Genomic DNA, 20,978 nt, shown 5'->3' with positions numbered 1-20,978 from the left:
GACAGCCAATTCAAAATCAGTAGGTTGTACAAAGGAATTTACCCACACTATATTTTTAGTTTTTTAGCAAGTCAGTTAATTAGGTTTCCTTGATGTAGCACAGAAAACCATAAGATTGGATTTAAAGAGAAAATTTTTAATGTTTATTTTTGAGAGAGAGAGAATGAGCGGGGGAGGGACAGAGAGAGCCGGAGACACAGAACTCAAAGTAAGCTCCAGGCTCTGAGCTGTCAGAACATAGCCCCACGTGGGGCCCAAACCCTCGAACTGCAAGATCATGACCTGAGCCGAAGTGGGACGGTCAACGGACTGAGCCACCCAGGCACCCCATAAAATTGGATTTTTAACACAGAAGTAAATATCTAGGTTCTGTTTTAGAGCCCTTTCTCAGGAGTCACTCTGGTGGCCCCAGAGAATTTCAAAAAAGTCTCCTTACTCTTATCTGTTTTGTTATATGCCCTGGTGATACCTCATTTTAGAAAAAGTAATCCATATTTACTCATTAGCTGGGTCCACTGACTGCAGCCAGAGAAACACTCTACTACAAGAATGGAAACATGCCCTTCTTCTTAGGGTATTGTCAAGTTCACAATTGTTAAACTTTTCAGTAAAGAAATGAAAGAAAGTATTAAATATTGATGATCTTCAGTAGCATTAGATCATAATAACTAGCATGCAAACAGTGTTCTAGTTTAAAAAGCACTCATTTTTTTATGTATTAAATATAAATCACTGTAACATTAGTACTTACGTGGAAATATTGCATATTTGAAAAACAATGGCAACAACCTCCCCTCAATAAAAGCCAACAAGAATTAAAAACAACACCACCCTGAGGCACAGGACTATTAACTAGAATGACACTTAGAAAGTCATACATTCATTGTTATTACACATGAATCTTTGCACATTATTCAGATTAAGGTTAAATAGATGTAAACTGAAAGATTCTATAAAGAGATATTTACATGGTTAACCAGGAAGAGGAGATTTGACAAATAGTGCCGGGATGTGGCACAGAAAAACAGCCTTTAAAAACCAATTCAGGTAGGGGTCCACCCAGTTTCAGTGTTTTTTTTCTTCAATCATTTTCTACTTAATCATAAATAAATTACATTTATAGATTAAAGTTACAGATTTTTATTTTCAGCAAATCAACCAAAAAAGTGCTAGATTATATTCTATACATTTCAGATATTCTATTATGATCCAAGAAAATGGCAATTTTAACCTAAGGACAGACCTAATTAATAATTATTTTCCAAGTGCATTGCATCATTGCTGTCAAAATTATTTAATTACAGCCAGTATTAAATTAGTTATGATTCTCAAATCTAATCCCTATTAGGTGGAAAATTACAAATTTGGAACATATAATTCATAAAGGAATGGGTTTTAAGTTTGAGACACTGAATATATGTTTATATAGTCATAATGAAACCAACTACGTATTTCTAAAGATAATAGACATTTTAGAAAACAATGGCATAGGGTCAGTGGTTTTCAGTGGGCCTACACAGTCAACACGATTTAAATTACACTGAGATATTACTCCTCATGGATGTACAAGGAGACTCTCAGAGGCTACACGATGTGTGATATTACAGTAGACTGAGTACCAAAACAGATGACTCCAGTTAACTTCTATTAGGCCAGACAGTAATGCAATTTACAAAAATATAACTGATGCTAATCTTACTATTTGATTTTGCTTTGGAAAATATATTTTTTTAAACATATTACTTATATTAACATGTAACGGATATCATCATCATCATCCATTTTTTTTTTAAGTAGATTCCATGCCCAGAATGGAGCCCAATGTAGAGCTTGAACTCATGACCTTGAGATCAAGAGTCAGATGCTTACCAACTGAGCTACCCAGGTGTCCCCAGATAACATGATTTTTTTAAAAGAAATTTTCAATGTTTATTTGAGAGTGAGCGAGCGCATGTGAGCACAAGTGGGGAAGGGTCAGAGAGACAGAGGGAGACACAGAATCCAAAGCAGGCTCCAGACTCTGAGCTGTCAGCACAGAGCCTGACGTGGGGCTCGAACCCATAAATTGTGAGATCATGACCTGAGCTGAAGTCGGACGCTTAACTGACTGAGCCACGCAGGTGCCCCCAGAAAACATTATTTTTAATGGATTAATAAGTAAGTTTTAAAATTATCAGGTTTAGTTTCAATACATTAAATATAGATTTTATCCACTTAAACCAAAGCTCTTAGCGTTCACAAGAAATTATAAGAGTGGAAGATCCATATGACCAGAAAGTTTCTGACCTGTTGGTAAATAAACAAGAAAATACTAGTCTTAAACTATCCCTTACTTTTGCAAATCTCAGTGATAAAGACCTTTACAGTATTTGAGACTATAAGTGACTTGAGAATTTACTTAAAATAGATCTATTTAAAAATGCTTAAACCATTTTATTCATAACATAAAAAAAACATTGAGTTCCTTAGAAATTGCTCCATTTGCAAAATATATTTATAACTTAACCAAAATAAATAATTCATACCTCACCAAGTGAGTAATAACGTCTTGGGATCTGGGAGTCCGGATAGATGTTTTCAAGGTACCAAGAAAAGGGCTTACACTTCAGATTTTCTCTTAGTGTTTTTCTGACTGACACATCTCCGTAATCCACTTTGACAACACCTGGAATTTTTCAGAGAAACAGGCAAATCAGTTCTATTTTCGTTTTAGTACTGTTTCACTCTGTTTACTTTGCTATCAGTTTTTTTTCCTCCCTCTATAATTACAATTCCATCAAATTCAAGTGCATTTGCAGCTGCTACTAAACTGATTTTCTTACTAGCAACAAATTAGTACATGAAATAGGTATCAAAAACAGATTTTCCTTTGGTTATGGCTTTTCAAATGCAAATATTTATTACCAAGTACTTACACTTCTTAGATTGAATAATTAATCAAATAAGTGTAAATTGGTATTAATTTAGCATCTCATAATTAAAGCTTAACTGAGCCGTGTGATAATGTAGCTGCTTCTCTTTATTAAAAATTCCAATCCTCATATTTTCCTAGTGTCTTTTACTCACCACCATAGATTTCATGATAAATTTATATAAATATGATCCTCACAATGAACACTTGTGTGTTCTAACTTTCTCTCTTCTAGAAATTTTACTCTATCTCAGTCTGCCATAGACCTGATTTTTTCTTTTTTTTTTTTCCCTGTATTATTTTATTAATTAATGTAAGCCAGCTTGAATTCTTGGATAAGTTAGTAAATAGATAAGAGGTTAACATAAACAAATGACTTATACTCACATATGTACATTAAAAATGCTTAATTTCACTTCATGTAACAGTATAATATATGAAATTAAAACGAATATTTCCATTGATGGTCATAAAAGATGCTTTCCAACTGAGAATTAAAACCAACAATGCTACTGATTTTTACATAAAAAGAAATCATGGTGGTATTATTTGTTCATTACTATCAATATTAAAAATGATTTGAATGAAATAATGATGAGAAGATTACATTTCTTAGATTACATTGAAAAGGTCTCTGTTTAACCTGTTTCCTTTGAGATGAATAAGCAACCAGACTTGGGTACGCACGTGTGCGCGCGCGCACACACACACACCCAAAGGGCCCAGTACTTGGTATATACTGTCCCAATTAAGCAGCAAAACCTAACAATCCTATAAAATAATAATTGTTTAGACCATCTAAGTATCTGTAACTAATGTCATTATTTGAGTCACTGTATTCAAGAGGCAACACTCTTGAAGTTCATTACCTGTTAGTTTCCCCTTTCCCCCAGTGTTCTTCAAACATTCTTCAGAATTTTTGTTTTTCCAAAATTAAATGCCTTAGTGTTGTTAGAAAGCATTCTGATGATGCTTAAGCAGCCAAACCATTTCCTTTTAAAAGACAATATTGATTTTTCTAGCTGGTGTTTGGATGGAAAACAATAAGGTCTTTGGGCTTTTAAAACAGATAAATATTTGCTTTCAAAATAATTCTATTCAGAACTTCCAATCTGGAGTGTAACCTTTAAAAAAAGAGGCTGGAAAACATTTACAAAACAGATCACTACAAGAATTTCTCTTTGTATTGACTGCTACATGAATTGCAATGACCTAATAAACACTCTTGAAAATCATATATAGAGATGCTATATATAGAGTGGGGGGAGGGCAGAAAGAAAGGGAGACACAGAATCAAGAGAAGGCTCCAGGCTCTGGGCTGACAGAACAGAGCCCACACAGGGCTCAAAGTCATGAACCATGAGATCATGGCCTTAGACAAAGTCGGATACTTAACCAACTGAGTCACCCAGGCACCTCTTTCGTAGAAGGCATTTATGAGCAGTTTTCTGATTAAAAAGGAGTTTGAAGATTCATTTACATATGTTTTACATTAGATAAGAGAAAATGTTAATTGCCCACATCAGATTTGGCAAAGATTTGGTTGGTGGAAAATGACAGATGCTATTAGAAGAAGCTAAAACCTTCTCACCTTACCACCTCTAAGCCACCCCTTGGCATTGCCACTACAACATGGGTTTGTCTTAGTCCTAGATAATTACTTTAAATTACTGTTAGAAATGTACCAAAATACTATGGGCTTATGTTAATATTTTGGTGTGGATGGCTTTTTCCCTCTGTTTTTACCCACATAGAAATCAGATACTATGAGGGTCAATATCCAAAATACATAAAGAACTTACACAACTCAATAGCCAAGAAACAATCCAATTAAAAAACAGGCATAAGACATGAACAGAGTTCTCCAAAGGCCTGCAGATGACCAACAGACATGAAAAGATGTTCATCGTCATTTATCATCAGGGAGATCCAAATCAATATTACAATGAGGTATCGCAAGTGTCAAAAACACAAGAAACAAAAGTGTTGGCAAGGATGGGGAGAAAAAGGAACCCTCTTACACTCTTGGTGGGAATGCAAACTGGTGCACCCATTGTGGAAAACAGTATGGAGGTTCCTCAAAAAATTAAAAATAGAACTACCTTACAATCTACTAATCACACTACTGGGTATCCACCCAAAGAATATGAAAATACTAGGAGGGTACATGCACCTCTTTTTTATAGCAGCATTATTTCCAATAGCCAAATTATGAAAGCAGCCAAGTGTCCATCAATAGATGAATATATAGAGAAGAATATATAGTATTATTCAGCCATGAAACAGAATGAAATCCTGCCATTTGCAATGACATGGATAGAGCTAGAGAGTATAAGGCTAGGCAAAATATGTCAGAGAAAAACAAATACCATATGATGTATCTCATATGTGGAATTTAAGAAACCAAATGAGCAAAGAAAAAAAGAAAGAGAAAGACAAACCAAGAAACAGACTCTTAACTATAGAGAACAAACTGATGGTTACCAGAAGGGAGATTAATGGGGAGTGGGTGAAATAGGTGATGGGGATCAAGGAGTACGTTTGTCATGATGAGCACTGGGTGATGTCTGGAATTGGTGAATCACTATATATACACCTGAAACCAATACAACACTATGTTAACTATACTGGGAATAAAATAAAACTAAAAATAAAAACAACTATTCATTGAGCCCTAAAAAAAGTGATATGTGAGAGACAGCAGTGGTCACCCAACATTCATGTATTTTTCCACATTTCCAGCCCTTGCAGTTATTAGGCAAGGGTATTGACTAGTCCTGGGCAATAAGCTATTAGGGGAAAGGGATAAATGTCACTTCTTGTCCTAAAGACAGAAGACCAGGTGTGACACCCTCTGGCTCTTTTTTCATCTATCACAGGGGCTAAGGAGGCCTTGTACCACAGTGGGTATGGCTACAAGATGGTAAGGCCTTTATTAGCCTGTGTCAATGAGAGACTGTGAAGTGGAGCCTGAATTATCCAGTTCCATGGCTTGAATTGATCCCCCCCACCCCCCCCCCCCATCATCCTGGGTCATTGCTCTATCCTCTGTTCTGCTTACTCATTCTCCACTTGTTTCCCAAACTCTCACCTACAACCCAAACCTCTCTAAAGTACTTTATCCAATTGTTTACCTAGCAATTTCACTGGGATCTAAATAGGCATCCCAAATTTGATATGTCCAAAATAGTCCTCTTGATTTTCCAGCTTCATTCATCTCCAGGGTTCTCCTTTCAGCAACTACCACAAATGTCCACCCATTTTCTCAGGGCAAAAACATAAGAGTAATTATCTTTAACTCATGCATACACATATTCAGCTCATTAGCAATTCCTATTTGTTCTACACTCAAAATATGTCCTCAGCCCCTCAAAAATCCCCTTTGCCATCCTGGTTGCACAATCTCTCATCTCTTGCCTGAACCAGCATTGAAACAGGCTCCTACATAGTCCCCCGGGCATCTACAATTCTCCATCTATCCTTTATTCACTATTGCCTACTCCCTGGACAATACAATTGAAATATAAAGTCATGTCACTATCCTGCCCTAAAGCTTCCAATGATTTTTTTTCATTGTGCTAAGAATAATTGACAATATCCCAGCCATTGCCTAAGATCCTTCATGAAATGAATTTTGATTATCTCTATTACCTAACCATCTGTATTCACTTCACTGTAGCCACAATGGCTTTTTTGTATTATTCTTTCCTTTTCCTCAAACATGCCAAGTTCTTTCCCAACTCACAGCTTCTACTTGTCCTTTTTCCTGTCTGGTATGGTATTAATCAGGACCCTCCATGAGTTGTCCTTCAGTACACTGAAGTGTCTGCTAAGACTTCACTTCCTCAGAGTCATTTTGACCTTCCTACCTAAATGGATCCCTCCCTCCCATCATCCTGCATCATTGCTCTATCCTCTATTCTGTTTAATCATTCTCCAGGGTACTTATAACTAATTGACATTATATTATAGATTAACTCTATTATATCCCCAATAAAAATTTTGTATAAATTACTTAATCTCTTGAAGCCCAGGGTATCCTATCTGATAATGTCTCGTGCGATGTTGTGAATACTATGTAATATATGAAAAGAGCACAGTATGTAGTATAGTATACATTATTGGTATATAATAATTACTGAATACATATTGTATATTTTAATGGATATCTCTTGTTTCTGCATGCCTGACATCCATTCTGCCTTCTGATAAGGGCATTCAAATTCTCTTTGAGCAATCACTCCTCTCTCACTTTCAGTTTGTGTGAATTGATAACCACACCGCTCTTCCCATCTTTCCTGCTCCAACTGGGCACATAAACTAAAGGGATATCACCAGGGAATCTTGTTTAAATGCAGATTCTGATTCAGTTGGTCTGAATGAGGCCTGAGAATCTGCATATCTAATAGGCTCCCAGGCGATGCTGTTGTTGTTCAGGCCAAATCCAAGTAACACCCAAGAAAATCAAGGCTTTCCATTTTTCCATCTTACACATAACCCATCATGATGATTGGCTCAGGAATGGACCTATGAACCAGCCAGCCTAATAAAAATATATACTCTGAGAATTTTCTAGGACCATTATGAAGTTGAAGTTCTATTTCCTCTGGAATTGCTAGCTGTAAAGATGATTTAAGCCTGGAATTTCTGAGGCTACCATATAGAGAATGCCTAAGACAGTGACATAAATACAGGAGTGAAATAAACACATAGATAGAAAAAGAAAGTGAAAAAAAGACAAAAATACAGAACAGAGGCCAAGCCAAGAGTAAGTCTGCAGATATTTATTGTGTCCCAACTATATACAAGGTACATTTTCTAGACACTTGGGATATATCAATGAACAAAACAAATTAAAAATATCTTCCTCTATGGAGTTTACATTCTAGAGGAGAGAGACATAAACAGTAATACATTCAAAGGTGATACATGTTATGACAAAAATACACTAGTGTGAGGGAGGAATGTTGTAATAGAATTCATCTTAATATGCTATTATTTTTTTTCAAAGGCAGCTTATAAAAATTTCAAGTTTTTAAAGTAAGTCAGACTTGCAGAGACACTGGGAAAGCTCTGACAATTAGATAAAGCTTCATAATAAGTTAAAAAGATTATTTTTATCAACTCATGATTTGGAAGTGTGATTAATAGGTAAATAACAAGTACAGTTTTGTTATCCTTTAATAACCTGTCCTTTGTTCATCATTTTAAAATCTATTTCAAGGTAGTATTAAATTTAGATATGTAGAGCAATCATGCTTTAAATTTTTAAATTGATAATAAATTGAAGATCAATAATCTCAGTTAAGTTCTTCCTTAGTAGATGGCTAATAAGCCTATAGTTCTGGTTCCCTATAATCAAGGTACCTGATGACAGAATGGCCTGATTATAGGCCAAAGCTTAGAGTTTTATATGCGAGAATATATATTGCAGCACAGCTTAATGTGGAGAGAAGGGGAAATTATTTCCTTCAATCAGGAATATGTAAGTAGATCAATGGTATGTATATCTAATTATCAAAATACATATATTGAAACAATTAGGTCTATATGAGAATATGGAAAAATGTTAATAAAATACAGATAAATTTAAATATATATAAGTGTTTTTCTTGTCATTATAACTAAATAAAACAAATGTGAAACAAAAAACAGAAAAATAAAAAACAGCACATTCCCTTTGCTACTAAAGGAGAGGAAAAAAAACTTTTAAAAAAATCTATTTTTACACACACTTAAAACTATGCAGCTAATCAGTGTTTTTTATGTACAATGATATCATATTAATAATATACTTGTATATTATAGTAGACCATTATACATAGTTTCAACTCAATTTTTTAATATACTTTCAAAATTCCTTATTAATAGAAAATCACCTTCTTTCTTTTTTCTTTTTTCTTTTCTTATTTACTTTGAAACTTTATCAGGAGCTTTATGGATGAAGATCTGCATTTCTTTCTCCTCAAAAGTATTCATAATAAAAAATCATTTTTTAAATATTTATTTACTTATTTTGAGAGAGAGAGTGAACACAAGCAGGGGAGAAGCAGAGAGAGAGGGAGAGAGAGAATTCTAAACAGTCTCTGCGCTGTCAGCACAGAGCCAGATGTGGGGCTTAAACTCAGGAACTGTGAGATCATGACCTAGGCCAAAACCAAGAGTTGGTCGCTTAACCAACTAAGCTACCCAGGCACCCCTAAAAATAATTTTTAAGCCACTTAAAGATTATATTCTAGAGTATTTAAATACTATATTTCAAATTTTTTTAACTGAAAACTATTCTTTTAAGTCACCATTTTAATTTTTATCTGTTCTTGATACACACACAAATTACCCAGGCTCATAACCACTCACTAGGAAGTTAGTGGGTAGAATTACATTAACAGGCTGATGGCACATGCCAGCTAATAATATATAGTGATTATCTGTTGAATTTATTATTTCCTATTATTACTGCAATTTTATTTTAATGGAATAAAAATGAGATAATGAATTGTGCAATGATTATAGCTTCTACTGAGAGATATATCACATAGAACCTGCAAATAAAAGACAACTTCTCAATTTATTTAAGTCTGTCTGATTCCATAGTCAATAGTTTGGGCAGGTCTTGAGGCTACATTTTCTAGGTAATTGCCTCAAACTTCAGTTCAATTTGGTAATAAAAACCTCATTTTCAACTGCTTACTCCCAGATCAAGGAGAATATGGGAAATAAGAAAAGTGGATCTTTGCAACGGCCTTTAAAAATAAAGGTCAATTTAGTATCAGTTAAGGCAAATGGACTATAAAATCTATGGTAGGAAAAAAAAATCCAAGTAAGGATGTTCAAGGCAGTGTTTAGAACACTAGAACAGCCAGATTATGTAGTCATCTTCTCCATATTCTATGGAAAATGCAAAGGAGATATGGAGCCAATAAAAATACCAGTGATCTAGGGGCACCTGGATGGTTCAGTAGGTTAAATGTCTAACTTCAGCTCAGGTCATGATCTCGTGATTCGTGGGTTCGAGACCCATATCAGGGTCTGTTCTGACAGCTCAGAGCCTGGACCCTGCTTTGGATCTGTGTCTCCCTCACTCTCTGCCCCTCCTCGCTCACCCTCTGTCTCTCTTTCTCTCAAAAAGTGAATAAACATTAAACAGATTTTTTAAAAAAATACCATGATCTACTTGCATGAATTTGTTTTTTATCCCCCAGCAGTAAGGAAAAGTTTGCACACAATTTATATATTGGTCTTTTTAAAACCTCTTACAGGGGCACCTGGGTGGCTCAGTGGGCTAAGCGCCCAACTTCAGCTCAGGACATGATCTGGTGGTTTGTGAGTTTGAGCACCATGTCGGTCTCTGTGCTGACAGCTCAGAGCCTGGAGCCTGCTTCAGATTCTGTATCTATCTCTCTCTTTGCCCTTTCTCTGCTCACACTCTGTCTCTCACTCTGTCAAAAATAATATAAAAACATTTAAAAATTAAAAAAAAAACTTCTTATAGTTATTTGAGATATATTCATTGCAGATAATTCTAAAACATTAATAAATATGAAAAGTAAAATAAAAATCAATTGTAATATGGCTATATTTACCTTATGGTATTGATTTTTCTAGATTTCTATTTATGTATAACTGTAAGATACATTTCTTACAAAAAATGATTCTGTACTATGTATAATGTAATATTAACTTGCCATGTAATTTTTTGCTAAAACAGTATGTCATGATAACTTTTCAGGTCAACTAAACTCTTCTATACCTTAGTTTTTAATGCCTCTGTGGTATTCTATTTTACGAATTAGTAATAACTTAATCCATTTCCTATACTTGGACATTCAAGTTATTTCTAATTTTGGACTTTAAAATCAATGAACATCTTTGCACATTTTTATCATGCCTTTTATTTCATTAGGATAATTTTTTAGAAGCAATGTATTTTGAAAAATTATGTGACTTCAAGACATATATATATATGTGTGTGTATATATATATGTATATGTATATATAAAACTAACCTGCTTTCCAGAAAGGTTCAAATTTACATAACTTCTTACAGTGTAGGAAGCTAATTTCCCTTCCAGAACACTGGCTATTTTAATTTATCCTTTAATTTACCATTTTTTTTTCAACGTTTTTTGTTTTTTTGTTTTTTTTTTTTTTATTTTTGGGACAGAGAGAGACAGAGCATGAACGGGGGAGGGGCAGAGAGAGAGGGAGACACAGAATCGGAAACAGGCTCCAGGCTCTGAGCCATCAGCCCAGAGCCTGACGCGGGGCTTGAACTCACGGACCGCGAGATCGTGACCTGGCTGAAGTCGGACGCTTAACCGACTGCGTCACCCAGGCGCCCCTAATTTACCATTTTTTAAATAATGTAAAGGTAAATGGTATTATATTACTATTTAAAATTGATTACTAGTGACTTCTGGGGAAGATGGCAGAAGAGGAGTATGGTAAGCTCACCTCATCCCATAGATACAACTAGATAACACCTACATGACTATAAATAACCCAGAAAACAATGAGAAGACTGGTAGAACAGACTCTCCACAGCTAAATGTACAGAAAGGCCACATCAAAGAGGTTAGGAAGGCTGGGGAGGAGGTCAGGAGCTAAATAGACCCGTGGGACTGTACACCGGAGGGAGGGATGCCATGGGCACAGGAAGAGAAAGAAACAGACCTTCATACCAGGCACCCCAGCCACAGGGAACTCACATAGGGAAGACAATCCCCATAATATTTGGCTTTGAAAACCAGAGGGGCCTAATTTCATAAGTTCTTACAATTAGGAGGGCTTAATTATAACTTTAAAAATCAGCAGGTTGAGCTATAGCGTAGAAGCAACAAGTTGAAAAATGCCTGTTGTATATGAGAGGGAGATTTGTTTACTAATCTCAAAGCTTATGCTGGAGAGGCAGGGATCCTTGAGAGAGACTTTTTCAAGAACAAAAGATCTGGCAGGTGCCATTTCTCTCCTCTGGCCCCCAGCCTAGATACACAGGCACCTACAGGAACTAGCATGCCCCCTCCAGCCAGGCCTCAGCTCCAGGCCCCTTCCCACAGCAGATGTGCGAAAACTTTCCTAGCACCCCATGCCCTGTACCTGCATTCTCCCGTAGACCTATTTTCTCCAATATGCTCTCAGCTAGAGCCCATCCACGGTGGTGCCACAAGCCTGGCAGTGTGTAAGCAGCCCCAATAGGGGCCAGCATCACTCCAAAGTAACTCCTGCCCTGGGGAGATAGGAAGACAACCACATGCTCCAGTACAACTGCAGTCTCTGCAATGGGCTGGAGGCAGAAATCTGGTCTGACTGCAGGCCCCATGGACCAACAAATACTTCCCAGGAAACAACATAGCAAGAGCACCCTACAATTCATTGCTACTGCATCTCTGGCAAATGCCTAACTTAAACCCAAAGTAGCCCTAGACTGGTCCACTAATAACACAGGGACCAAACCCTGCCCACAACAGGCAAAGAGAGCCATTGCCATATGTGAAAAACCCACAGCCAACATCATAATAGTGAAAAACAGATTTTCCCTGAAGATGAGGAACAAGACAAGGATGCCCACTCTTACCACTTTTATTCAACATTGCACTAGAAATCCTGGCCATAGCAATCAGACAAGAAAAGTAAATAAAAATCCATCCAAATTGTAAGGAAGAAGTAAAACTTTCACTATTTGCAGATGACATGATAGTATATATATAGAAAGACTCCATGAAAAAAAAACTACTAGAACTGATAAATTCATAAGGTTGCAGATACAAAATCAATATACAGAAGTGTATTTCATTTCTGTACATTAATAATGAAGCAGCAGAAAAATTAATAAAAGGATCCCAATTAGAATTGTACCCAATATAATAAAATACCTAGGAATAAACTTAAAGGAGGTGAAAGACCTGTGCTCTAAAAATTATAAAACATTGATGAAATTAAAGATGACACAAAGACATGGAAATCAACACTAAAAAATAATTCAATTTTATTTATTGGTTTGCCTTTAAAAAAGGCAAACCAAAATCACAATGAGATGTCACCTCACTCTTGTCAGGATGGCTAAAATCGAAAACAGAAGAAACTACAAGTGTTGATGACAATGTGGAGAAAGAGGAACCCTCTTGCACTCTTGGTGGGAACACAAACTATTGCAGCTACCATGGAAAACAGTATGGAGGTTCCTCAAAAAAATTAAAAGTAGGGGCACCTGGGTAGCTCAGTGGGTTAAGTGTCCAACTTCCGCTCAGGTCATGATCTCACTTCCTTCGTTGGGCTCTGTGCTGACAGCTTGGAGCCTAGAGCTTGCTTCAGATTCTGTGTCTCCCTCTCTCTCTCTCCCCCTCCCCTGCTCACACTCTCTCTTGGTCTCTCAAAAATAAACATTAAAAAAATAAAACTGATTACTAGTGAGAATTCTTCTTGTAACCTTGCTAATTTTTTCTTTTATGAATTGCCTATTCTTCCCCTTTTCTCAGATCTCCATAGAAGTGTTCACTTTTTGATGTTTAAGCACCCCTGATATAAATATATTTGGGGGGGTGGGGTGTCCGGGTGGCTCAGTCAGTTAAGTGTCTGACTTCAGCTTAGGTCATGATCTCACCTTTTGTGAGTTTGAGTCCTGCATCTGGCTCCATGCAGACAGTATGAAGCCTGTTTGGGATTCCCTCTCCCTCTCTCTCTCTCTCTCCCTCCCTCCTTCTCTCTGTCCCTCCTCCCTCTCATGCACAATCTCACACAAAAAAAGTGAAGTACAGTAAAACATTAGTCTGTAACTTGTTCTGCAAGCATTCTGCAAGATGAGCAAACGTTTCTAATAAATTTTAACTTGATAAACGAGTGGTATCTTGCATCACTTCATAAACACTGAATGTCACACGATTACAATTGAGCCAATCAGTGGTTCTTCTCTTTCTCTCACTCACTGTGGGATTGTGGGTGATCATCCCTTATGCCAATGCTTAGTCTCAGGCCACAGTGTTTGGCAAAAATCTGATTTTTCAAAACATTGGAAGGTGCCCACAACTGTCACTAGTGTATTTTTTGTCACTTCAAAGCACCCATGGACAGTCCTTTGCTTTTCCATGCAAGAGTAGCTTAGGAATGCTTTGCTTCATTCTAGGTCAGGCTGCCTGCAGATATAGACCCTTTTCCTCTGCTGCCTTATTGCTAGTTGTATTACCAGTATATGACAAGAGTTTATTAATACTGTACTGTAGTCAACATCTGTGCGAGCATATATAATGTCCCTCATGCAGAAAAAGGTTGAAAAGAAAGGTGGTAAGAAGGAGATAATTACGTTGGAAGTTAAGAAGGGAATCATATAGAAATACAAATGAGGTAGGCGAGTGGCCGAAATTGCAAGGTTTCATAAGAAGTCCTCGTCTGCATCTCATCTGGAGAGGAGGAGAAGATTTTATAAGAAGAAAAAGAGGAATCGTTCACTTCAAATGAGGTTAGGTATATGTGTAAAATGTGAGAAACAGTGCAAAATTTTACACTAGAAAACAGTAGAAAAGCACCAACCAAATAAGGCTGTAGCAGTGCGAACGGTGAATCTTTTTAATGACACTGCAATGTCACATTTCTGTGAAATCCTCAAAAGGCAGTAAAAGCAAGTGTCATCGGATAGGTTCCTATTAAAGTTGCACGAAAAGAAAAAGATTCCACTGAGCCAATAGATAGTGAGGATTCCATTAGTGATAGTGAAAGTCATACTACATGATAACCCTCCTCTCTCTCGTCTCCCTCACATCAGCCATGAAAGTTTTCAAAGGTAAGTGCAGGTTAATGTGTTTATTTTTCTTTATATTTTGTATATTCTTTATTATTTTGTATTAAATACTGTAATCATTTTTATATGAATATTTTGGGGTTTTGGAACAAATCATGTGAGTTTCCATTATTTGCTTTGATTATACACATGCTTTGGATTACAAGTATACTTCCAGACTGAATTATGCTCACAAACCAAGATTTTACTCTATACTGGGGACATCTCTTGCAAATATTTAAATTTTCAAGTGCTTATTTTTGCAGTACAAAAAAAAAACTTTCCCTTTGTTTTCTGCCCTTTATATTATGCTTAGAAAGGCCCTTACTATCCTAAGATGTAAAAAATGCCTAGCCATATCTTCTAACATTCTTAAAATTTTTCACTTCATATTTTTTTCATATAATCATCTGAAATTAATTTTAGTGTATCTCCAACCATGTTCCTTTTGGCTTTTGCTGTTTTTGTCTCTTAGTACATATAGTATAATTTTTTAAAAATGATTCACTTGTCTTTCCTTCAGTTTGCTTTAATTAAGGACACTTAACTAGCTCTGTAATATATCTTATTGCTTGAACCATCTGTAGGCTATCCACTTTTGTAACCTAAATTTTATCTAGGATCAACTTAGTAATAATATAGGGCTGGGATTTTATTTTTTTAAGTCTATTTATTTTGTGAGAGAAAGAGGGAGTGTGTGTGTGTGTGCACAAGCAGGGGAAGGGTAAAGAGAGAGGAGAGAGAGAGAATCCCAAGTAGGTTCCATGCTGCCAGTACAGTAGAGCTATGCTTTTAGATGACATTATTTTGACCCCTCTGAAATCTAAATGAGAATTTGCTTTATGATATTGGTTTTCATTAAGGGTAAGTTAACAAAAAAAAACCCTGCATTATGGATAAGCTGAGGTCCTTGAGTATCTCATCACATAACATTGTTTGCTTTGTTTTTAATAAGAAGCCTCAGTAGCAATTTCTTTTATGAATCTAGAAACAGGAAAGGTTGTATTTTTCCTTAACAACTGATATGTTTTTATCCTACAAACACTGATAACTTTATAGCTGATAAGGTAGCTTTCTATATTCTCTCCAGTGTATCATATGAATTTAGAATTTAGGAAGACATCTCAAACCATTCTTGGTTTAGGACAAACATCCATCCATCCAACCAATGATGGCATAGTATGGTTTGGTTCGATATCAGAAGTATTAGAAAAATACAAACAGCATTATTTAAAGGACTTCATTCTCAAAATTCCACAATAAACACTTTTTTGTATACTTTCTCATTAAGTCTCTATAACTTCTCTATTATGGTGGCTTTGGTTTAAGGATGAAAGTTAAATAACTTGCTCAAGCTTACTTAGAAAATAGCAGGAGAAGGATTAGAAGTCACTCATACCCATCTAATATTTAACTCCATGCTCGTACAAACCATTCTGGAATGGGAGCAAAACACTGGAGAAACTTTGAAAAAATCTATACAGAGATATTCTCTAGATGGCGGTACAAAACATGGTAATTATCATTCCTTGAAGTATAGAAGAGGATCCACTTGGAAAATTCTCCCCGTCTCAACAGATCAATGTGATCCAGGATACTGGACAAACTTGAATTTACAGAGACAAATGATCAGTAATGATATAAGTGGAATTTATTCTACTGATAGGACAATTAAATACAAGCTGGAAAGTTTCAGTGTGCAATTGACTAACCAATGTATTTCTGTAAAGTACTTCACAAATTGTACATTATTCATCACTAGTTCCATAGAATGCTAGATATAACTGTGTCTTCAGTTCTTGACACATACTATATCATCCCTGAAATAGTGATATATTTTATAATCAATGTTATCTTACATTTGCTCCTTGCATCTTACATTTGAGAAAAGACAACTGTAGTGTAGGCATGGCTTGACCATGTGCAAACTTGTTTTTCTCTTTGTGGTAAACTAGCAAATTGCAATTTTAATAATTAATTAATGAGCATTTAAATCAATGGGCATTTAAATACATCCCTATTGCCTGAAAAACTTCCATTTGATACTTCTAGTAAAACTAAGAAAGTGTCAGGGTACCTGGCTTGCTAAGTCAGTAGAACATGCAACTTGATCTCGGGGTTGTGAATTCAAGCCCACGTTGGGTGTTAGAGAATACTTAAAAATCAAGAAAGTACTAAAATGAAAATTTGCTAAATGGTTGCAGGGACTTGAAAGAAAATCCCAGGGATGACAATGTTTGTAGACATACTACATCACCGATCATCTTGATGGCATTGAGAACAGAGTAGATGGAAAACACGTACATACCAGCAAATCTGACCCAAAAAGTGATTCAAACGAGTCAACCTCAAAATATGAAGTTTCTTGATCAATTTACTTTTCTTATTTAAAAAAAAATTCTATGTATGTACAAGAATGAGATATGATCAAAAAGCTGTCTGAATTAGTTTGTGTCTTGAAACACTTTAAAAGGGACACAATAATTCTAAGTGATGAGGTTTTACACTATAGTTTAATTGGAACTTTTTATTAGTGGTATATAATAAAATGGTGATCTTTAAATTGATGGCAGCTTAAATTAGATTAAATGCAGTACTTACACATTTATTATCTGGTCATATTTTAATAAAAACAATGAGTTAAACACAGGTAACATTACTACAGGACTTCTCATAACTTTTCTTATGATGAAGAGTATTAAAAATATCCTAACTGGATAATATTTCCCAAGCTTATTTGTCCTTTTCCAAAATTTTGAGACAATGCTCCATTGAAAACATTTTGAGAAACACAGCTTTATTGTGTTTTCTATGTCTAAACCAATACATTAGTCATTCACAGGACATAAACTGATATTAGAGAAAAATCTTTGTGGGGAAAAATTCTATATGCTTTTCAATTTTTTTCCATTAGGAAGTTTCCATCTTAAGATTTTAATTAAACCAAGAAAATGGTATGAAATACTTATACATATTTGTTAATGTATTTATGTTCAGTTCCTAGAATAGTATCTGGCATTAATGGACATTCTTTAGATATTAATTGCACTACTCTCTGGCATATGCTCTCTTTTCTCCTGTTCTTCCCATCTCATTCTTTCTCTGCCTCACATATATGTATGTATAAGAAATATGGCTCTATATAATTTGCTTTCATGACTTAAAATGACTATATGTATTCAACATGTTTTGACATATATATATTATAAATAGACCATGAAAAGATGCTCAAATATACATACATATATACACACATGTGTGTATGTACACGTGTGTATACATATGCACACATGTATATACATGTATACATACATATAAAAGTATGTATGCATGTATACATACACATATACATATGCATGTATACACACACGTTAGAGGAGAGGGGAGAGTGAGTTTCTGCAAAGTTTGGTTCCAAAGTGCTACTTGGTCTCATTAATAATTATTAGTATTTATTAAAGTGCATTTCCCTAGTTTGTATTTAGTCAGCACTCTTGTCTGCAGAGCCAATAAGGAAGTCTAATTATGTTTTTGAATTATGGGAAAAAAAGGAAAAAAAAAAACCCTAACGCGACCCAGAAAAACTAGTGTGAATTGATTATCCCATCTTATTATGGCAAACGATATCTGAGATTATATTACGGGACGTGTTAAAGGCAATATTAAGTACACATAGTCAATTCTTGATTATCAAGTTTAACAGAATGTAAACCTAGGGTATATAATTTTTCTCAGTAGAATGACTTCTATAGCATTAAATATTTCTACTTATGCAGCAAAGGAAAGGAATCCTGATTATATGCAGATATGATTAAAGGAGATTAAGAACACACCAGTGCACTTAAGGACTGATTCACACTGCCTGAGTTTGATTTCTGTTCTGCTACCTACCAGATGTGTAATTTGGGGCAATATAAGCAACCTCACAAGGCCTCAGTTCTTTCCTCTATTAAATGGGCATGATAATAGAACCTCCTTCAGAGTGTTAGTGTGCTTATTCACTGAGTTAACATGTAAAACAAATAGTGCATGATACATAGTAAGTGCTCACCAAATGCTACCTGTTATGTTCATTGTTTTATGGTGGATATGGACTTTGAGGGGCACTTCATTCCCTAATAGAAGAGTAGGCTGGTTATTCTCTAAGCCTGTGTGCATTTCTGTTGTATATTAGACGAATAAAGTGGGAAATCAACAACTTAACTTTGGCCCAGATGCCCTTTCAGTGAGAAGTATACCGTGCACTGCTCTTAAGACTCCTCAGAATGGCACTACTATGGACACCATTCAGGTCTCTACCCATTTTTGTAAACCCAAATTACTAATAAAATGAAGCTGAAGTGCCATATGTCTCTGCACCAGTCACTTCCCCCATCCATATTTGTGCACTGCTGTGATTGTCACACATATGCCACACAAGAAAAACAAATTCCATAATCACAGTCTTTCAGTGTAGATGATATGCTACTAAGTACGGTATGAGTTAAGATTAAAAAAAAACGTTCTAGGAGAACACACTGATTTTATGTTTTGAAAGAAAAATTGCAAAAGTATACTCAGTCTCCATTGTCAACAGATTTCCCCCTTGTTTCCTAAACATACTATAAATGAGTGAGCTGGGAAAGGCTGAAGGAGAGCCATTAGTCACCCCCTGGGACACTGTGCCATTACTGTGGAACAGCCAATGACAAAAATTTCAATAAGCATGAGTCTGACTTATGATGTTGGGAATGGTCGAGTAACATATTGCTCCTGGGTTTCCCATGCAGTATTTATCTTCTTCCAGCGCTAGTCATGTCAAAGACTTGATACGGAAAACAACACAAAGTTTATTTATTGCATACATAAGATGCAGTTCACAAACCAGACTTAACACTGGTTGGCATGAGAACTTCTCAGCAGTTACTACACAAGAGCAACATTCAGTAATGATGAAAACAGGCCAAGTGTGTCAGCTGTGCTATTGTGATGCTAAAATATCCTTCTACATAATAGTCTAGTACCCCATTATACAGACAATTCTAACATGTCTCTCTTCTTTTTTAGAGCTTTGTATTATTCTTAGGATGTCACTGGGCTAAGTCTATACTACCCTCTAATTGAATGAGGCCTCTGGGTCCATACAGAGGATTGGGCAGCTGAAGGGAAAGGCAGAATGCCAACATCTTGCATTGTTGCATGCTTGCAATATAGTTTTTTGTTTTCTGGTGAGGGTGTGATTTGTCTAGAGGAAACCAAAGCATTCTGAATCACATCATAGCTATGGTATTCAAATACAAACTCTGAAGGATATCAGTATTCTTTAAAATGTAAATGATCTTGCAGATGCTGTTTAGGCTTCTCACGTTATTTCTTCTATCCTCTGACTTTACTTGTTGCCAGAAGGTTAAAACCTCAAAATCAGTGGTCAAAAGACAGAGGAGTAGTTACTGAAAACTGATGGAAAAAAAAATTCAAAGCAGTGGAAATTTACTGATTAACAACTGTATAAAATCACAAAATTGCGGCAAAAAAATTATTACTGTTTGAGTTACAACTGACCTTTCATGGATGGAAAACGTAGGTAAGGCTCAAAAAGTTGATTGGACCTGTGTGAGGTAGCACAGCTGATAAGAGAGTTTATATTGGAACCCAGGTCTCTTGATTTCCTGGTCAGTGCCCATAATTCTGCTCTTTCACTCAACTTGTTTTCATTGTTTCTCTGTGTTACATATTGTGCTCGCTGATATGGATGTTGAACAAAAACTATAAATGGTTTCTTCCCTCACAGCCTAATCAGTAATCAAATAACCAACACAAATGAAAATTACCAAATGTAAAGTCAAAATGTATTTGAGAGATGTTCAGGGTATAAAAGCATAGAATTGATCCTCTGCTGGTTAGAGAAGGGCAGGTCAGGGAAGGCTTCTTTGAGGAAGTTGTCATTGAGCTGAAATGGTAATCAGATGTGGGTAAGATGAGATGGAGAGTGAATTGGGTGGGCATTACAGTAAATGTCACCTGGTTTTCATTTTTAGGAACATTTTGATTAAAAGGGTATTTTTCTTCAGCTCTTACCAAGGAATACTCACTTTTTTAAAATTTCTGTATAATTTTCTGTGGCAAATAGACTCTAAGATGGCCTTGATTACCTTGACTTCCTGGTATTCAAGCCCCTGTGTGGGCTCTTTTTCCTTGAGTATAGGCACAACCTGTGACTTGCTTCTAATGAAGAGAATATAACAATGATGAGGGGATGTCACTACTGTATTAATATAAGTTCCTTACTTACATCTTGCTAGCAGACCCTCTCCATTATTG

General features: G+C 35.8%; 1 protein-coding gene across 1 annotated transcript in view; it reads right to left on the bottom strand.

Moving 5' to 3' along the window:
- Window positions 1-20,978, bottom strand: part of GALNT13 (polypeptide N-acetylgalactosaminyltransferase 13) — a 560,096-nt gene that overhangs the window by 60,986 nt on the left and 478,132 nt on the right. Inside the window, exon 10 of the mRNA XM_030327372.1 lies at window positions 2,526-2,665. Within this exon, the coding sequence (XP_030183232.1) occupies window positions 2,526-2,665 (140 nt within the window). The remainder of the gene's footprint in view (window positions 1-2,525; window positions 2,666-20,978) is intronic.

The sequence above is a fragment of the Lynx canadensis genome, chromosome C1 (assembly GCF_007474595.2).
Source record: "Lynx canadensis isolate LIC74 chromosome C1, mLynCan4.pri.v2, whole genome shotgun sequence".
Taxonomy (NCBI): domain Eukaryota; kingdom Metazoa; phylum Chordata; class Mammalia; order Carnivora; family Felidae; genus Lynx; species Lynx canadensis.
This window is presented reverse-complemented; position numbering and strand designations above follow the sequence as displayed.